At 42.6% G+C, this 20372-nt stretch overlaps 1 protein-coding gene across 2 annotated transcripts in view; it reads left to right on the forward strand.

Annotated features, from left to right (window-relative positions):
- ralgps1 (Ral GEF with PH domain and SH3 binding motif 1) overlaps positions 1–20372 on the forward strand; it is a 138828-nt gene that overhangs the window by 112653 nt on the left and 5803 nt on the right. For both annotated transcript variants that reach the window (XM_077222845.1, XM_077222844.1), the window contains 8 exons: positions 2679–2816; positions 5751–5844; positions 8489–8556; positions 11011–11137; positions 11966–12120; positions 12428–12476; positions 12967–13047; positions 13240–13345. In XM_077222845.1, coding sequence (XP_077078960.1) covers positions 2679–2816; positions 5751–5844; positions 8489–8556; positions 11011–11137; positions 11966–12120; positions 12428–12476; positions 12967–13047; positions 13240–13345 — 818 coding nt within the window. The remainder of the gene's footprint in view (positions 1–2678; positions 2817–5750; positions 5845–8488; positions 8557–11010; positions 11138–11965; positions 12121–12427; positions 12477–12966; positions 13048–13239; positions 13346–20372) is intronic.

A 20372-nucleotide genomic window follows, 5' to 3' on the forward strand; every position in this document is an offset into this window, starting at 1 on the left:
GACGCAGCGCCCTGTAACGGCGCACCGGCAGGGAACAACTGGTCTGACCGCTCTGAGACCCTCCTCAGAGGGAGCGAGCGTCCCTCGGGAAAGCGCTCGCTGGGATCGTCTGTGCCCCGGCATAAAGGCGGGGTTGGCAGAACGAGCCCCTGAGGGCACCGAGGAGGAATGGGCACCGTAAAAAGAGGTGAACACCTTTCCGCCTCGGTGGGGACCACCCTCAGCATCCTGAACGGCTTGGCGTCAGGACTTCTTCTTAGCCGAAGCCTTCTTAGCCAATATAACTGTCCTCAGATCAGTTCTACTGGGAGAAGGCTTCGGCTGAGAGTGTCGCGGCTGAGCCCACTGTCCAGCAGGGGGAGCACGAGACGCGACACTCTGCCTCTGCTGCGCTCTATGTGATGAGCTCGAAGACGGCCGGGGCTGCTCCCGCCCAGCAGCCCCAGGGACATGAACTTTAAGGGGAAGAAACTTTTTAAAAGCTGCAGTTTGTTTCTTTTCTTCTTGGAATTTATCGATAACTGAATTCACAGCATCACCAAACAACCCCATGGGAGAAAGAGGAGCATCTAAAAGAAAAGCTTTTTCTCTCTCTTTAATATTAGTCTGATTTAACCACAAATGTCTTTCTGCGGCCACCAGAGCTGCCATAGAACGACCCATTAATTTGGCCGATTCTCTGGTGGCACGCAGGGATAAATCAGCAGCCTGACGCAGTTCGCGAACTACGTCAGTACTGACCTCCTCACTCTCACTCATGTCCCTTAGCAGATCAGCCTGGTATGCCTGCAAGATTGACATAGTATGCAGACATGACACAGCCTGACCTGTTGCCGAATATGCTTTACCCACCAAAGCCGAAGTGTTTCTTAAAGGCTTGGTGGGTAATGCCGGTGCCTTAAAAGATGATGCTGCTTCGGGGGAGAGATGGCTCGATGGCTCTTCCACACGAGGCAAAGCACCATAACCATGAGCCTTGGCTCCCATAATATTAGCGTATGTTGAAGTCTGGGGACTAAACACTCTATATGACACCGGTTTTCTCCATGATTTCGACACCTCGGCGTGGAGATCATGGAAAAACGGCAGGCACCGGCGTGGAGGCTGAACCCGTGACGGCAAAAATCTCTCATCCAACTTTGATTTAGAAACAGACTCCTGTCTAGTCACTGGCCATTCAATATTAAGTTTTTCAACAGCTCTTGTTAACACCTCCATAAGCTCATCACTCTCAGGAGTGTGGGGTGGCGAATCCTCCACATCTCCCTCAACACTAACAACATCAAGTTCCTCAGAACTGGATAGCTGCAGCATTGGTGCCTCAGCCCGAGCGGAAGAAACCGCAGCGCGTGCTTCCGAACCCGGGACTGAGGCACTGGATCTCACAGGTGAAGGGAGAGATAAGGCAGAGCCCGTCTCAAACCCCGCTGTGAGATCCATCTGCGATCCCCACGATAAGCGCCGCCGCTCTGCCTCGGCAGAAGCGGGACCCGAACCGCGGGGAGCGCGCACCGAACCGCTCTCCTCAAAGAGCGATCGGCGGGAGCGGAGCGTCCTTAACGGCAAACGCTCGCAATGCTCACAGTCTGCTCCCTCGAGAGCAAACTGGGCATGCTGAACTCCCAAACAAACAACACAAAGATCATGTGTATCCCCGCTCGTTAAATAACGCGAGCAGGGAGGAACACACTTTCTAAACTGCTGTTCGTCCGCCATAATCTCTCAATATATATATATATAGGGATAAATTGTTTGTGTGGTGCAGGGTATGTAAGACAGACAATATCACACAGGGACAGATTCACATGTAGCGCGACTGAAAGCACAGAAGCTAATGCGCTTGTGTTTTGGGGTGCTTTATAGTTTCCTGGTCGATGACGTCACCCGCCTATGACGTTTCATCTCTCCATTGGGCTGATTCCATACGTGCTTCATGACGCACAACGCAGGGGCGTTCCCGCAGCGTTTGACGCAGCTCGAAGTTCCCTTGAAAGGGAACATTTTTGCTGCTTAAAATTTTTTGGAAACCATAATAAATGTTTCAGGATTCTTTGATGAATGGAACGTTCAAAAGTAAAGCATTTGAAATAGAGGTATTGTAATAGATAGAAATCTTTTTTAACATTATGATATATAATTTATAACTTAAATAAATGTAAAGTATTATTTTCATTTAAATAAATGTACTGACCCCAGAATTTTGAATGGTAGTGTGTTAAGCTTCAAACTGTCAGCATAAATGTACCATAAAAGTTCATACAAATCATGCAATATATATATATATATATATATATATATATACATATATATATATATATATATATATATATACATATATACATTTTTCAGACCTTTTGAACTGATCTTCAAATCACTGATTCAACAAAGAGCTTACTGAAGAGGAATAGTTTATTACATTTGTATTATGCATTAAAAAATTGCATTCAAGAAATTGTATGGACTACATTTATGATATTTGTTTGACACTTTCACATAATTTTTTAAGTTTAAAAGCTTCGGTCCCCATTCATGCACCTGCATGAAAAAAAGGGGACCAAGACAGTTTTCTGAATTTCACCTTTTGAGTTACAATTGAAAGAAAAAACATTAATTATGAATGAAACAATATCCCTCTCAACCCATGTATACAAATCATTTTCCTTCTCTGTTTTCATTAGGGATTTACCTGTTCGATATGACCTACATTGACTCCGCCTATCCTGCTTCTGACAGCATCATCGAGACTGAGCAAAGAACCAATCAAATGAACAATCTACTGCGCATCATCTCCGACCTACAGGTGTCCTGTAACTATGGTATGTTGCTTATAAAAAACGTTAATTTTCATATTTCATTATTATTATTGCAAGTACCATTTACTTTTTGCATTTCATCTTCATTTACAGTATTGTTTCATATTAATGTTAAGATGTTGTTGAAGAAAGTTCAATCATGACAACTCAGAATAGTTTTTAACTTTTTATTGAATATGGCGATGTTAATGTTAATGCTGCTGTTGTTTATTGCTGTTGCAGAGCAAGTTGCTACTGCTAACAGATACACAGACACGCTGCTGTTAGCATGCAAGATATGCTGCTGCTGCATAAATAGTCATACATAAATCCTGTAGCAGATAGGTAGGTGGAGCTGGGGGAGGTGGAGGGTTTCAGAGGAACTCTGAAGGACTGCAGGACTAGCTTACAACAAACAATGAAGCAGACTTTTCAAATTTTGAGCAAGCAATCTCATAGGCTGCAGGACCAGCAGAGGCAGATTTAATGTAAAGGACTTATCAGTAGGGATGGGTACAGAAACCCGGTATTAAATGGGCCCCTGGGGCTGAATTTTGAAAGATCGCTGGATCGATAAGCTTGGATGTTATCGGTTCTGCTGTCGGTACTGGAGAAATTAAGAAAATACACATACTATTTATTATTATTAGGGGGTGGTGATGGCGCAGTGGATATGACACATGCCTTTGGTGTGAGAGACCCGGGTTCGAATCCACTGTGAGACACCAATGTGTCCCTGAGGCAGACACTTACCCCCTAGTTGCTCCAGAGGCGTGCGACCTCTGACATATATAGGAATTGAAAGTCGCTTTGGATAAAAGCGTCAGCTAAATTAATAAATGTAAAATGTAAATTATTGCTATAAAGACGTAATCTTAATCATGTTTATCTTGCCAGACAGTTCTATATATAATAATATTAAACCATTTGTCTGTGTTTCAATTTTACTATTCGCAGTCCAGAAGAGAGTGTTCTCTCACGCGGAGCCACAGCGCGCACAACACGACAGCCCTGCTTAATGAGTGACAATGAGGACAGAACTAAAAATTCAAACGTGGTTACACTTTAGATCTGGGATATTATTCTTATTTTAGTTTAGATTTCGGCTTTCAGAGATAATAAAAAGAAGATATTTGAGATGAAACCATTACAAATTAGACACATTCTGTCTAGCACAACTTCCTTCCCTTCACAGCGATGCGCTGTCATTTCTTCCTAAAAACCCAAACGTACCGTCAGAATCAGCACGATCGATGATTGTTGTAAAATGCAGTCTCTACTGTTGCTAAATTGCGGACGCGTTAAATCATTAAAAGAGCTATTTAAAAGCACAAAAATCTGCGCAAGAGACGCTGTTCACAAGGCGACGCGCGTTCCGAAATGGACTGCAACAAAACAAGAAAAGTATACTTTACTTTGGGCTTCATGTGCGCATCTAAACTATCAAATATACATAAAAATATAAAAATGACCAGCTCTGAGATTCACTGAAACACAGTTTATTCACTTAAACAAAGTTTATGTCTTAAATGGATGTAACTAGTTGGAAGAAAATGATGGAGCATCAGTCACCTATCAGATCTGCACTTTGTCTTAAGGCCGCGATATTTGCCGACGTTTAACGTCTCGTGATTAAACAAAGGGCGCCAATGTGAGTGTGCACACCGACGTAAAAAATGCCAGGCGTTAAAGCGTAATTTTTTTTAAAAAACGCCTCGGATTCGTTTTTTTTTGGTTTGACGCGCCGCGTCAAAAACTATCCGACCAATGAGATTGTTGCTTTTGCTCACGTGTCTGGAGCTTCTGAAGTTACAGTACAACTTGGGGGCGCTCAAACACAAAACGGTCTTGCCGAGCACACATACATTATGGCGAAGAAGATATACGCCAAGTAGCGTCTACACACTGGCGGGAAGAAGACGAGGAAGATGCAAGCCAAGATAAATTTTAGAGCTGCTGGTCTCGTTGGTGTCGGAACATAAGGAACTGTATGACAAACGTGACAGTGACTACAAAAATATTGATAAAAGAGAACTGTTATGGAGTGGTATTGCAGAGCAAATGGGCCTTGATGGTTATATTTCACTTAATCGTCTTTCATGTACATAAGCGGCATCTAATGTCAGGGAATGAATTTGCATGTCCACTCGGCTCATCGTCAGCGAAAATCGCTTGGGTGTGAACCCAAAAAACGCGTTGAAAAACGCTGGCGAATAACGCGCGCTGATATTCGTCCCGCTGTGTACGGCCCTTTAAAGGGGCAGCAGTCTAATAAACCTGCTGACGATTGAGCCATTAATGCGAATCAAACAACAAAAGGCAGAGAAAATCACTCACAGCTCTTGAATGAATAACTTAAACTTTAATAAGCATTAATCTATCTATGATAAACTATGCAGTGTTATTTTACATTTGATCAAATTAGATTTCTTTTCAGACAGAAACACTTACCTGAAAAGTAATTTTAGTAGACCATCCTGAAATTAAAGCACTGTGTACATAATGTGTATCTTTGTTTAATTGTATTCTTTTTTTGACCATGCGTTTGTACTTGTTTTTGCGTATCGTGTCCTATCTCATGTAAAACAAAAAAGCCTGCACACTGCTGCATAACAAATAGATATTTTATTGGTTTTGTTAAAGCATTGCTTTTTCTTTTGCTATAGATATTATATATTTCAAAATATAAAGCGAATTTTAATTATTACCCGATTGTAAAAAAAAATAAAAAATAAAATGAACCAATAAGAAAACTGTTCAAGTAACGAATCGATAAGCAGTATTGGTAAGAGTAGTAATACCCTCTAGAGTTGCATGGTTGAACTAGAAATAAACAAAGTAAAAGAAAAAAGAACATATAAATAAAAAAGGAATTCAAAAAATATATAAACCTTCACAGAGTCTATGTGTTGATGGCAGATAATTTACATTTCATCTTCACATTTATTTACACCACAGATCATTTGGTCATGTTACCACACGTGCAGAAGTATTTGATGTCTGTGCGCTACATCGAGGAGCTTCAGAAGTTTGTGGAGGATGACAATTACATGTAAGTTACCTAAACACATTGTAATGCTCAGTAGCCTTTATTCAGCCGAATTGATTGTTTTGGGTGATTTTTGCTTTGCGTTCTGCCCTGCAATTTATTGCATTTCTTAAATGTTTATGCCAGCTTTCACTTTAAACTACCCACATCTGTAAGATGCCCGTAAATCAAGACCCTCCCTTGTTTTAACACTTAATTTTACCCAGCTGCCTATAGTATTTATTAAAACATGTGCTGTCTGTGGACTTTAAGCCTTCTTGGTTTGGCTCCATGGCCTAAAGGCCGACCAAGCACCTAATTTTCCCGGCCACAGCTGCACCAGCTTGGCATGACTTAATGCTACAATATAATCCCTATTTCCTTTACATTATGTAAAATGTATTTTCCTAGCACAGTCTTATTTAATATGGTTTTCTGAAAAAATTGTGCCATACACATTAGGTGATGTATGACAAAATAAATGTAAAAGTATCATTTTACAAATGCTTCAATGTTACATGCTACACATGTTATGCATTATGCATACATGTGGCTTTCTACCTCTACAAAGACAAGCATAGCATTGATGTTTTCATCATCATTAAATGAATTTTCCCTGCCTCCAGTAGTTCTCTTCAGACCTACTGTGTGGTCCTGTCTGTCTGTCTTGCACAAAGGGCAGGTGGTTTTATTGCGGTCCAATTTCTTGCTGTCTAGACACTTATAAACGCAACATTGGGAATTGCAAAACTCTGGATGCCCATATTTCTACTGTTTCCATGTGGATGTGTTAGTTACTTTCCAGTTAGGTGTTGACTGTTGACTGTTTCAAGTGGGGTGTCAAAGTTGTAATTTATTGACACATTTATGTTTCCCATAAAAAAAGTCTATGTATGTATAATACATGACCTCTAAATATGAAATGCCAAAATCACCATTTTAAGGGGGGAAACAGATATCGCGTTTATTTTTATGTAAGTTGTGTAAGTCTAATATAATATTTAACCTATCTAATAGTAATTAACATGTTTTTTTAAAGTGACAGAAAGAACTGTACCATAATTGTGACAATGTAATATATTTTATTCTTATATGATTTATGTAGGCAGAAAAAGATTTATAAAAAAAGATTTATATCTTTATGAGTTTAGTTGTTACCTTTAAGGAAAGAAGGATTATTTTGCTTTGGTGTAATTTACCTCACTGAATTGTTTCTAGAGCCCCATTCTGACTGACAAAAGTAATGAGTTAAAGCTGTTGGTCTGGTAAAGCTTTCAAACACAACTCAATATGAGAAAATGAAGAAAGACACCTTTTTGGCACAGTGACATAATCCACAAGTATTTTCCATGCTTTTTTAAAAAAATTACTTGCCTGGCTTACTTCAGTATCAGATGAAACTTCTCAAGTGAAACTAAGCCATGCAGACACAAGTGTTTACATAGAGTCTGTACCATATTAATGAGAAAGACATGAAGTCATGAAGATGTAATACCAAGGGGACACTATTTCAGGTGTAAAAGAATAAAGCTTTAAATTATTTGTCTTAAAATCTTTATCTGGTTCTTGAACTTGAGTTTTAAAATAGTTTGTCTGGTTAAAAGATCATTAAAATAATGTATTGTACAAAAGACAACTCTGTTTTTACTTAAAAAGGTCCTATTTATGAAAGTGTATTCATTGCACCATAATTAAGTGCTTAAATTTAGACATTCAGACAGTCACTGGGCTCCATGTGAAGTTGTCTCAGGCACTTTGAGTCCTCTGACAACACCAAAGGATGCAGGGCCGCCAGAGGAGAATGGGTTTGGTGGAATAGATGGGACTGCAGCAGGATAATAGTTGTGTTTGTGGGGAATGACATCATCGTCTGGCAGTATCTGGGGTTGGAAAACCTCAGCGATCAAGGGTAACAGTCTTAAAACCATTAGTCTACACTTACAGCATGTCCTGCCATCTGGCACTGCTGTAACAGCGAGCTCTATAGAGCTGTCTATAAAGAGGGCATTTGCAGAAATGTGACTTTGCAGAATTTTTCATTCCTTTCTAAAACACTCATGAACTTTGAAAAAAAATTTTGATCTCAAACCCAATGTGCCCCTGATCAAAAGAATTTATTTGCATCAAACTCCTATTTACTGGGTATTAATACTTAGTAAAGTAGTTGTTAAATTTAAGTATTGAGGGATGAAGGGAAGTAGAATACGGTCATGCAGAATAAGGAATTAATATGTGATTTATAATTACTAATAAACTGTCAATATTCTAGTAATATGCTTGCTAATAACCAAGTAGTTAATAGGGAGAATTGGACCCTAAACTACATTCCCCTGTTATATTCAAAATATTGAGGAAGGTAATGGGGTGAAGCTCAGTGCAAAAATTATAATAACAGCAAATACTAATCTTAACTTGAGGAACTAACTTGCACCTTTTTTTTACAGCTATTATTTGTGTGCTTTGCTTCAAAAACAATAGTCTTTCTGTAAAAATTATCTATATTATCTTTTCCAGTATCAGAGCATAATTGTTGAGCTTGAAAAAGGACATAATGTATAAACATAATGAAATACTGTTGAAGACTGTACAAATGTTTCTGTAGTTTAAACCATGTGGCCAAAAAATTATATTTGATTGACTATAACCCTGCCACAACCCTTTTATACAGGCTATCGTTGAAGATTGAACCTGGGAACAGCTCACCTCGTCTGGTATCCTCCAAAGAAGACCTTGGAGGTACACTTTTTATGCCTTCATCCTTTCAGTTTACTCTTCTCAAAAACTCCTTCTGGAAGTGGTTAACTCTAGTCTTTTTTTCTGAGTTATGATCACCAGTGGAAAAATGGAGATTCGTCAGTAATTTAGCGGAAGTATTTCAGCTGTACCTGACAGGAGAGGTGGTGGTATTCTGCAGTATGTCTGGAAATCATTGTTGGTTGGAGGGATTCTGAAGATGTGTTGGTTGTAACCTAGCATTCATCAGCCCCACAGACGCTTGTTTAAAAAGAGCGACTTTCCTTTAATTCTCCCATGAGCTTATTCTTTTCTGTCTGGCAGATAAAAACCACCTGCCGTCTGTAGAGTGGCTCTGAAGGAGCCGTCTTTTTGGACCATGGTGGCCTTTGGTAAATTTCAGATAGACTTTTGTAGTTTAAGGTTAAAGTTAAATCTTGACTTAAAATGCATAAGCTTAAGGCTTTTTCTCTTTTCAGTACTGCGACCATGAAGTTTAAAACCCAATGTGGTATCAAAGCCTACATAAACACCCAGAATATAAAAACTGTGTATAAATTGAATTGAGTATAAAAACAAATTGAATGAGTAAAATTGATCTGTGCTTGGGAAAGACACATTTATTTTAAAACATATTATTGTGTATCACTGTAACTTGGTTAGTTTGTGTAGTAAATAATAAAAATAAATAAAATATAAAAATAGCCCATTAGTGTCACCCGTTCACCTTAACAGGAATGACGTTATGATGTTTAACATCCATTGTGCAAGTATAGTTTTCACTTTCATACGCTTAATCACACAAATTTCACTCATGGAGGATCACAGCAGTACAGAGTAGAAATATGTTTAAAAAGACTGTTTGTTCCTTGTATGTCAAGACAAGTGAAGAGTTTGAATGAGATCATGGTGTATGTTTTACATGGTGTACAACCATGGTTGTAACAGCTGTGACAGAACTGGCCAAACTTGTGAAGAAATCTAGGTTGAGATTGGATATGGAAAGAATATGATTTGTATCAAGCATTGTCAAAATCCAGATATTTTTAATTATTTTTATTCTAGGATGTCAAGTTTAATTCATTTGGATTTTTCTACATAAACTCACTTGAAATTGTTTCTAAAAGTAAGCATGCAATTTAAGAGGAGACGTTTCCAAGTTGCATTTTATACTCAAATGCATTATTTATGATGATTTATTGAAATTATTTTTATTTAGTTTTACATGTATACAGTGATAGGCGTCGTATTCCTATTGGTAGATGTGGATCAGCTGAGAGACACGCAACGCTTGATTTATTTTCCATTGCCACTCTTGAGAAGTCTCTGTTGGCCCCTATGTTTTCCTGGCCTATATATCTAGTGTTTGAAAGGCCTCTAATGATGCACTCCCTACTGGCATCACTTACTTTTACTTTTTTTTTTTTTTTACTTTTTTTTCAAGGATAGCCCCTTGAGATGTTCCATCTCATTTTCGAGGGGGTCCTTACAAAAATGACAAACAAAACAAGATGATATAGAGTACAATATTAAAGATAATTCCAAACACATAAGTACAAAGACACACACTCACACACCCACGCACACTCTCACAATGCTCCCCAAAACTAGCCCCCCACCCCCTCACCAGCCAATAATGCACAAATTATACACGGACAAGGTGTAAATAATAAAAATAAATAAGTAAATAAATCCCTCTGCAAAAAACAAAGATAGACATTTCTACATATAAGCATACAATACACCCCCTTATAAATACATCTGCTTGCATGCACAAGTAGAGTATACAATCCGTAATTGTAAACAAATACACACATATATACAGTACACTGGTCAGTAAGTAGTATGAGACTGTCTGTGGCTGGTTCGAGAAACTGAGCCGTCCTCTTTGACATGATGCCTAACTTGCAGCAGTGGAACTATGGGACTGATTTCAAATGTTTTAGTCCTGTTAGCTTTCTGAGAGCCATAGCTTTTGTAAGTATCCACATGCTTTAATTGGTGCCTAGTAAGCATTTTGTGGTTATTTGTTTAGAACAGAACAGGAACAGGCTTTACAAATGCAGCTAAAAGCAGTCTATGTTTCAATGTAGCTTCAATGTTTTAACAAGCAAGGGCTTTTAAAGACCTTGATATGGAGTGTGTGTGTGTGTGTGTGCGTGCGTGCGTGCGTGCGTGTGTGCGTGCATGCGTGTGTGTATGCCCTACATTATGGGAACAAAATTATCCCACAAGGATGGCAATGCCAGAAATATTTGATCTTGGGGGAACCTTTTTTGGTCCCCATGAGGAAAACAGCTTATACATCACACTGAATGATGAAAATGCAGAACGTTTTCTGTGATGGGTAGGTTTATGGTTAGGGGATAGAATTTACAGTTTGTACAGTGAGTATAAAAATCATTATCTCAATGGAAAGTCCCAATAAAACATGCGTGTGAATGTGTGTGTGTACAGGACCCTCAGAAGTGTATAACCTTAGTCGGTATAACCGACGACCGACCTGTCCTGATACATCAGTGGTTGCCCACCTCCCAACACCACCCCCTGCCCGACACAGAAAGAGCCACAGCCTGGGGAATAAGTAAGTATCTCAGTACATTGTGTAAAGGTTACCAATCACAATTATTCAAATAAATTAAAAAGAATATAACTTTGCTCCAAAATGTAGATAAAAATGCAGTTGCCTTTAACCTTTTTAAAATTTAGCATAGTTTTAAAAAGAGTACTTATTACAGGAATTATATACTGAATATACGTAGAAGTGTGAAATTAATGTAATGTTTTCAGAGACAATGAAATAAGAATGCATTATATTTTAAATGTATATTAAATGCAATTAGATGAACTGTAGTGTGCTTTTTTTACCCACTTATGCTTATCTTTATATGTAATTTCACAGTTCTATTTTCTTTGGAAATGGTGTAAGTTTACTAATGAGCTGATGAGCATTTATGGTAAACTAAAATATGATTTGATGTAATTTCTATTGAAAGTTGTCAAGTATTTAAATTAAGTTGCATTTTAGTGCTTTTCAAATATGTTAACTTTAAACGTAATATTGATTAACACACTAAAGTTAAACCTATGTTGCATGTGTTTTAGTATGTTAGTCAACACATCAAAATAATTGTATTTTTTAAAAGAATGACAGAGTAAAGCAATGATTTAAAATAATTTTAAACTTTTAATGTGACATTTTTACAAAATGCACTTTTTTAACGAGTACTTAAGTGTGTTAAGAAACATAGTCATAAAAGTGTACTCTCTTCAAGTACACTTAAATGGCCATTTATTTCATTAGTATTATATTATCTGCAAGTACACATTCAATAAAACTGCACAGCTTTTTCACAAGGGAACACATTTCTTAATCTGACTGCCTCTCTCTGTTTCACTTCACCCGTCTCAGTATGATGTGCCAGTTTGGTGTAGTGGAGAGTAAAAGTGCGACATTCCCTGCTAAAGAAAAGGCTCGACACCTACTGGATGACAGCTTCTTAGAGTCTCACAGTCCTGTCAGAAACCACACACATGATTCAGTATTTACCAACGGCATCTCACTGGGTACTGCAGTTTATTCCTATTGTACACAATCTCAGTCTTTGTTCCACTAACATAGGATTAGTGCAAGGATTTCTGTGTCCTACTTTAGAAGTGTTCCACCATTACCACCATAAAATATTACTGCTGTGTTGGAATTGTGTTTGTCACCACTAGATGGGAGTGGTGTTCATGATTTTGTGCAGTGGGTTTTTGCCTTTTCATTTATTCCTAAAAGACCAGTCATCTTTGTTGTGGAATTTTTTTTTTCTGTTACCACCTTTCATGACTTTATTTTAAGAAAAAAAGTATTTTCTCTGTCCCTCTGCAGGCAGTAGAGAGAGCTCTTTTAGTGATGAATTATCAAGTACTGTTGAGAGGTAAGGCTAATTACACATCATTATTATTCATTTGAATAGAATATTATATAGATTGCATCTGTGCGCGCGTGTGTGTCTGTCTGTCTGTCTGTGTGTTCTTGTAAATATGGTTTGGACGCAAATGTGTATAATGATATTATTTACAACGTAATTACAACAAAATCATGGTTCACGAGGGCATATACTAAATTTTTTTTTTTTTTATTCAAAAGGGTTTTCTATGATGGTTGGTTTGGGGATAAGAGACACAATATACAGTTTGTACAGTATAAAGACCATTATGCCTATGAAGAGTCCCCATAAACCACATATTCGTGTGTGCGTGTGCATGTGCGTGTTTGTGTATTGTCCTTTTTCCCTCTTAAAGTTCTACACATTTGCTGTTTTAAGTAGCAATGTTCAGAATGTCAGTGTATAATGTTTGTTATTTATCTGTGACTATTTTCTTAATACAAATGAAAAACACATCCCTCCTTCTGATCACTTTCAGAGGCCGGATGTACGCAACACTTGGTCCAAATTGGCGAGTCCCAATCTGTAACTCTCCTAGAAGCAGAAGTTATATTTATAGGTAGGAAACCTTGTTGCTGTTAATTGTGTATCCATAAAGCACACAACTCAAATTCATACTGTTGACTTTTTAAGTATTCAAATGGGTCTGTCTAGTGTACAACTGCCTTTTTCCCAATTGAATTGCATATCCTCATTACATCATGCTTGGGCATAACGTACGGTAAATATGATCCTTTTATTTCCTCATCAGCACCCCAGGTTCCGTTTCCAGCTATGAATGCAGTTCTTTGTGCAGCATAACCATTGAAGGACCCCTGCGGAGAAAGACACTGATGAAGGAGGGTAAAAAACCAACTGTAAGTGCGCAGTGGTTTGAGGATTTTACCCACTGAGGATTTTGGAGATTTCAATCATATCAAACTCTGTAATATGCAAATTACTATTTTACAGTTGGTTAGCTGGCATGCTTCTTGTGTGTGTGATGCGTGGATAAGGCGTTGCCCAAATGTCTTTTATAATTGCACACAGAATGTTTTGCCAAAACTGAATGAGCCTAGTTAAACCCTGATAACAGTAAATACTTCAAAATCTTGACATGAAAGAATGAAACAGGAACTGAAATTTGAAACTGGTAATTTCAGACACTTTCAACATAATGTTCAACATCTACATTTACAATAAATCTTTGGGTAGACTATCCTGTCATTTGCCAGATTTAATGTCCAAGAAAACATGACACTTCTTAGGTAAAATTTTATGGATGCAGTAATCATACCCGTCCAGAAAGTTCTGATGGATTGAGGCAAAAAAAAGTTGCTTTTTACATAAAAAAAGGCAAGGCACAAGTACTCGTAAAGTACAAAACTTAATACTTTGATTCAGAAAGTATGCATTAAATTGATCAAAAGTGACAGTAAAGATGTTTACATTGTTACAAAAGATTTCTAATCCTGAAAAATATGCATCACGGTTTCCACAAGAATATTAAGTGGCACAACTATTTTCAAAATTGATAATAATAAAATATGTATCTTGAGCACCAAATCAGCATATTAGAATGATTTCTGAAGGATCATGTAACACTGAAGACTGGAGTAATGGCTGCTGAAAATTCAGTAAAATAAAAAGTAATTACTAAAATACCCAAAATTTCATAAAATGTGAAATTTCACAATATTACTATATTTTTCAATCAAATAACCCATGTTGACTGTAATGTATATACTTGGCTCAGGTACTTGGTCACTTTACATGCTATTAAATCCATTTCAAACTGAAGAATCCATGTGTTTGGAAAAAGCTTGAACTACTGTAGACTTTAGAAGTCTAAGTTTAAATGGGTATAACTTTGGTTATTAGTAAATTAATAAAAAAATAAAGATGGATATACGGTTGTAGCAACGTTCAGGGAAGGAGGCGGTAACCGGCGAACAATTAAACATACTTTATTTAAAATAAAACAAACAAACCAACATACCGCCAGCAGCCCCTCGCGGACGACTGCTGGCTACCGAAAATAAATATAACTGCCAGCAGCCCCTCGCGGACGACTGCTGGCTAAAATAAAATACGAATACAAAAAAAACCAAAACACAACTAAAACACAGGCCTGTTCCTCTCTCGATCATCAACGTCGTCGCTCCTCCTTTATGCTTCCGCTCCTCCATGAGAGATACGAGACCGGTGTGCTACACAGGTCATCGCCGAAGCGAACCAGAGCTGTGTATGCACGGCAAGATACGCAGTACTCGTTCCCTCTCTAGAGAGAACCGAGGTTACGTTAGTAACCGAGTACGTTCTCTTACGAGAGTATCTCTCGTACTGCGTAATATCTTACGCTACGGGGAAAACCTCTTTTCCACGAGATATTGAAGCCAAAATTATCCTTAATTTTGAATCGGTATTTAATTGACCATTGTGGTGAAGGACGGCCGAGGGACGTGAGAGAACGGCGCGAGGCCGGTGGTGCGATTGCTAATGAGCAAAACGTACTCGGTTACTCACATAACCTCGGTTCTCTCTAGAGAGGGAACGAGTACTGCGTAATATCTTACGCTATGGGGAAAACCTCTTTTCCACGAGATATTGAAGCCAAGAATTATCCTTAATTTTGAATTAATGTAAAACTCTGTGCAGCAGTATGCAGATATAGGCAGGATGGCTTGCGTGCCTATTGGCTGCCCTGCAGCAACAGCAGCAGCCTATCGAGAGAGGCGCTGCGTGACACCATCCTATGGGGGCATTTCGCGCCCATTTCGTTAAGGTCCCGCCAGAAAAGGCGCAATCTCGCCCTATAAATATAGCTCGATAAGGCTGGTACACTGATTTTCATCTCTTCAGCGAAGCATCACGCATCACTGGATCCGGAGTGAGAAGCAACGCCGTCTGAGGACAAGCACACAGCGGGACGAGCCTTTGTGTCTGAAGTCGCTGGCACCGCCGCCTTTAGCCGCCGTACCTGCTACGCTTTCCGGCGTTATATCCTTTCATTACTGTGTGTGTGTGTTCGCCGCTGCGACACAAATTTTTTCACTGTCTCTCTCTCAGCTAAAAGAGCTGCGTCTTTTTCAAGATACAAAGATCCTGCGGCTCGTGCCGAGCCACTCTCAGCGACGGGGACCGTCATGTCATCTGCGTTTCCTGCCTGGGTGAGTATCATGCGGCTCTCGCTCTCGTCGACGGCGGATGCCCTCACTGTGAGCTACTGCCTATGGTGACTCTGAGGACTCGCCTGGCATCCTTCTCAGAGCCTGCACTTCAGCCCGCCGTAGCGCCGCGCCGTAAAAAGCGCCGTTGCCCAGCGCGGCCCCGAGCCTTCTCCTGCCCGCCAAAGCTCGCCGGTTCGCACGCCAGCTTCGCCGGCATCGCTCAAGTCCCTCCCCGACGGACAGCGGCCGCCGTCCGCCGCCGCTTCCGCCATTGAGCGCTTCCGCTACCATCTAAAGCCTGCCGAGTGACATCAACCATGCACGGTCGTGCTTACACCGCCGCCGGACAAGCCGCGTCAGCTTTACACACAATGGCCATCTTGCAGATCTTCCAGGCCGACCTTCTCCGAAAAGGCTCTTCTGGCTCTACGCGCCACAAAATCAGCTGCACAGGCCATTGGGCGGAATATGGCCTCTCTCACCGTGGCTGAGAGACATCTGTGGTTGACGCTGTCTGAAAAGACTGAAGCGGAGCGCTCTGTATTCCTCGACGCGCCCATTTCGTCAGCTGGCTTCTTCGGATCTGCCGTCAAAGATTTCGCGGACAGATTCCAGGAGGTTCAAAAGACATCACAGGCGATGAAGCACTTCCTCCCGAAGCGCTCTAGTTCCGCAGCAGGTCGCTCTAAACAGCCACCTGCCAGGAGCTCCCAGCCTCAACCCACACAACCCGCCGCCGCTGCTTCTCAACGCCGCCAGGCCCGAGAACAGAGACCGCGCTCTCGCTCTGCTGGACGCCGGCCCCCTCAGCGAGGGCCCCGGCCGAGGATTGAAATCAAGCCCGAGGTCTCAAAGCCTTCCTAGCCTCTCTGGGAAAGCGACGGTGTTCAAATCCCGCTGCGGCCGGTTTTTCACCGAAACGTTTCGCTCGTCCAGTTCCATGCAATGTGACTGTTCCAGCGTATTTAGCAGTCAACAAGCCGGTCCATTTACCCGCTTGCCTGCACACAAAAGCCGTTTTTACGGCTACCCAGATAAATCCAATAAAGATTGTATTTTCTGGTGTTCCGGCCACGGCCGACGGTGTTATGAGTGTTGTAAGAATGCCCACGTCTCAGTGCCCATTCCCACACACAGACACAGCCCATCACAATACAGAGCTAGCACAAATAAAATCGACTCATGTCGATTGTGCAATAAATGTAGTGTACGTGCCCACAATACAGTGCCCACAAACACTACACGAAACATGTCCCACGGTTTCTGTAAAAACGAAACCAACACATATTCAATCGGTGCGAGCCGACAGTGTTCTCACTGCAATGAGTGTGCCCGCTATCCCGCGCCCACATTCCCGCACAGACATGCCGAACACCACGGGGCTCGTCCCGCTCACCTTCTCTCCACAACCTGTCAGAGAGAAGCCGAGCGCGGTCGGGCTGCCCGCTGTGATCAGCGCACCCCCCGCCTCGCACACTGCAAACACAGTGTCTATTTCTCAGCACACCGGAGCTCTCCGGCCGCCGCTATGCCGCGGCCAGAGCCCAGATTTCATTCTACCCCTAGCTATTCCCGCAGATGCATGGGCAAAGCTTCCCGGGGTATCAAAATGGGTGCTGAACACTATAAAAAGAGGCTATTCGCTGCAGTTCACTCGACGCCCCCGCCTTTGCGCGGCGCGAGTCGAAACGACGGTAAAAAACGAAGTATCTCATCTACTTCGAGCCGAGATAGCAAAACTACTGAGCAAAGGGGCTATAGAACCTTTATCTCAGGCTCAGAGCGACGCGGGTCTATACAGCAGGTATTTTCTGGTACCGAAAAAAGACGGGGGTCTCAGACCCATTCTAGATCTGCGACGGCTGAACAAAACGCTCATGAAGCGCCAGTTCAGAATGATTACAACCAGGAAAATCCTCGCGCAAGTTCGCCAGGAGGACTGGTTCATGTCAATAGATCTGAAAGACGCCTATTTTCAAATACAAATAGCGTCACGTCACAGGAAATTCTTGAGATTCGCCTTCGAGGGCCAGGCATACCAATACAAAGTCCTGCCGTTCGGCCTGTCCCTGGCACCCCGTACATTTACGAAGTGCATGGACGCGGCTGTCGCACCCCTGAGACTTCAGGGCATGCGAATTTTGAACTACTTGGACGATTGGCTGATACTAGCTCGATCACGATCAGAGCTCATAGAACACAGGGCCACATTACTTGAACATCTTGAGGATCTGGGTCTCTCAGTCAATTGGGCGAAGAGCTCGCTGTCTCCCAGCCAGAAATTTCCCTTTCTGGGAACAGTGATGGACTCGCTATCCATGGCAGCGCGTCGGTCGCCAGAGCGCGAACGGGACATTCAGCGCGCCATGAAATCCTTTCGCCGCGGCTCGATTGTCCAGCTCAAAAGGTTCCAGAAAATGCGGGGCCTCATGGCCTCAGCAGCTTCAGTGCTCCAGCTGGGTCTGCTTCGCATGTGCCCACTGCAGCTGTTGCTGAAAGCGCGAGTTCCGCCCGGGGCATGGACCACTGGTCGGTTTCGCCTCCGGGTCGATCTGAAATGCGTGTCAGCTTTGAAACCTTGGCAGAAAACCGACTGGTATCAGTCAGGTGTGAGTCTGGGGACTCCCTCGAGTGTGACGGTGTGTCCACGGACGCCTCCACCTCGGGATGGGGAGCGCTGCTCGAGGGCAGACCGTTCTTTGGCCAGTGGTCAGAACGGGAAAAGCTCCTACACATAAACTGTCTGGAAATGATGGCAGTCGACAACGCGCTACGGTGCTTCTGTCCCCAGATAAAGGGCCACCACGTCTTGGTCCGGTCGGACAACATGTCAGTGGTGGCATACATAAATCGCCAGGGTGGCATCAAGTCCCGAAACCTTTACGGGCTAACGTAACGCCTCCTGGTCTGGGCTCAGCACAACCTACTTTCGCTGAAAGCGGCGCATGTGCCTGGTCGCCTGAATCTGGGACCAGACAGACTGTCCAGAAACAATGTCCCAGCAGGGGAATGGTCGCTGCACCCGCAGACGATCCAACTGCTGTGGGAGACATTCGGCAGAGCGCAGGTGGACCTGTTCGCGTCTCACGAGAACGCTCACTGTCCGAAATATTTCTCCAAGAGCAAGGACGCGCTGGCCCACGCTTGGCCCCGCTGTCCCCTCTATGCTTTTCCCCCCATCTACTCCTGCCTCAAGTGCTGGAGCGAATCAGGGAAAACGGATGCCCAGTGGCTCCGCTCTGGACAAACCAGACGTGGTTTCCGGTCCTGATGCGGCTGACCAGCACTGCCCCGTGGCCAATACCGCTGAGGAAAGACCTCCTCTCTCAGGCCAAGGGCTCGATTTGGCATCCTCGCCCGCAACTATGGTCCCTGCACGCATGGGCCATCAACGGGTACCCGCTAACCTCCCGGAGGGAGTGTTAAACACGATCACGCAGACGAGGGCCCCGTCTACTAGACGGCTCTACTCCTCGAAATGGTCTGTGTTCTCTGCGTGGTGTCAAGCTCAGGGCTTTTCACCAGTAGACTGCGGGGTCATGGAAGTACTCGCCTTCCTGCAAGAGCTACTGGATAAGGGCAGGACCCCATCCACGCTCAAAGTGTATGTGGCGGCCATAGCAGCGTTCACAAAACCTGTGTCTGGCCAGTCACTGGGGAAGAACGACCTAGTCGTGCGATTCCTCAAGGGAGCTCGGAGGCTGAACCCTCCTAGACCTCCTTCAGTCCCGGTGTGGGACCTTTCTACGGTTTTGGAAGCCATGAAAGGTGCCCCGTTCGAGCCAATCCATTTGTCAGACATGAAGCATCTGTCTGTCAAAACGGTGTTTCTTTTGGCTCTCGCTTCATTGAAGCGCATAGGGGACTTACAAGCTCTTTCTGTAAGCGCGTCATGTATGGAGTTTGGGCCTAATGACTCAAAAGTCATACTCAAACCAAGCACTGAGAGCTTATGTGTCCCGCTCGTCTGCCTTCAGACAGACCGAGCAGCTCTTCGTTTTGTTCGGCGGACGCTCCAAGGGACTGGCCGCATCGAAACAGAGCCTATCCAGATGGATAGTCGACGCCATAGCACTGGCTTACACTTCTAAGGGCCTGCAGTGTCCTTTGGGTGTCAGAGCGCACTCCACGAGAGGCGTTGCCTCGTCGTGGGCGTGGTATAGTGGGGTTACCTTGCAGGATATCTGTACGGCTGCGGGCTGGGCCTCGCCGTCTACATTTATAAGGTTTTATAACCTAGAGGTTCCCGCCTTACAAGCCAAGCTTCTGTCGGTATAGAATTCAGTGCTATCTGCCCCGCTGTGCCGGCCCAGATGCTGAGTTTTGCTTATTTATCGCTCACTGAGCGATAAAACGGCTCTATGGGTGTTGAATAACCCGTACTATTACCCAGTTCAGGCTGAACACGTTCACCCTGCCTGTGTAAAACACTATTAACATAACTAGCTCCTATAGGATGCTATTTCATGGGCAATGATGCTTGCAGCCTCTCTTCTCCGACTCTCTGTGAGTCTATCGTGATTATGCACTACATGAGCCCCGGGCTACTGCCCTTGGGACCTTGGTGTCGGATCCCAGTACACACGGCGTTTTGCATTGTGTTCTCCATAGCGTAAGATATTACGCAGTACGAGAGATACTCTCGTAAGAGAACGTACTCGGTTACTAACGTAACCTCGGTTCTCTCTAGAGAGGGAACGAGTACTGCGTATCTTGCCGTGCATACACAGCTCTG

This window comes from Siphateles boraxobius, unplaced genomic scaffold (assembly GCF_051911475.1).
Source record: "Siphateles boraxobius isolate OS27281-9 unplaced genomic scaffold, OSU_SipBor_1 9, whole genome shotgun sequence".
Lineage (NCBI taxonomy): Eukaryota > Metazoa > Chordata > Actinopteri > Cypriniformes > Leuciscidae > Siphateles > Siphateles boraxobius.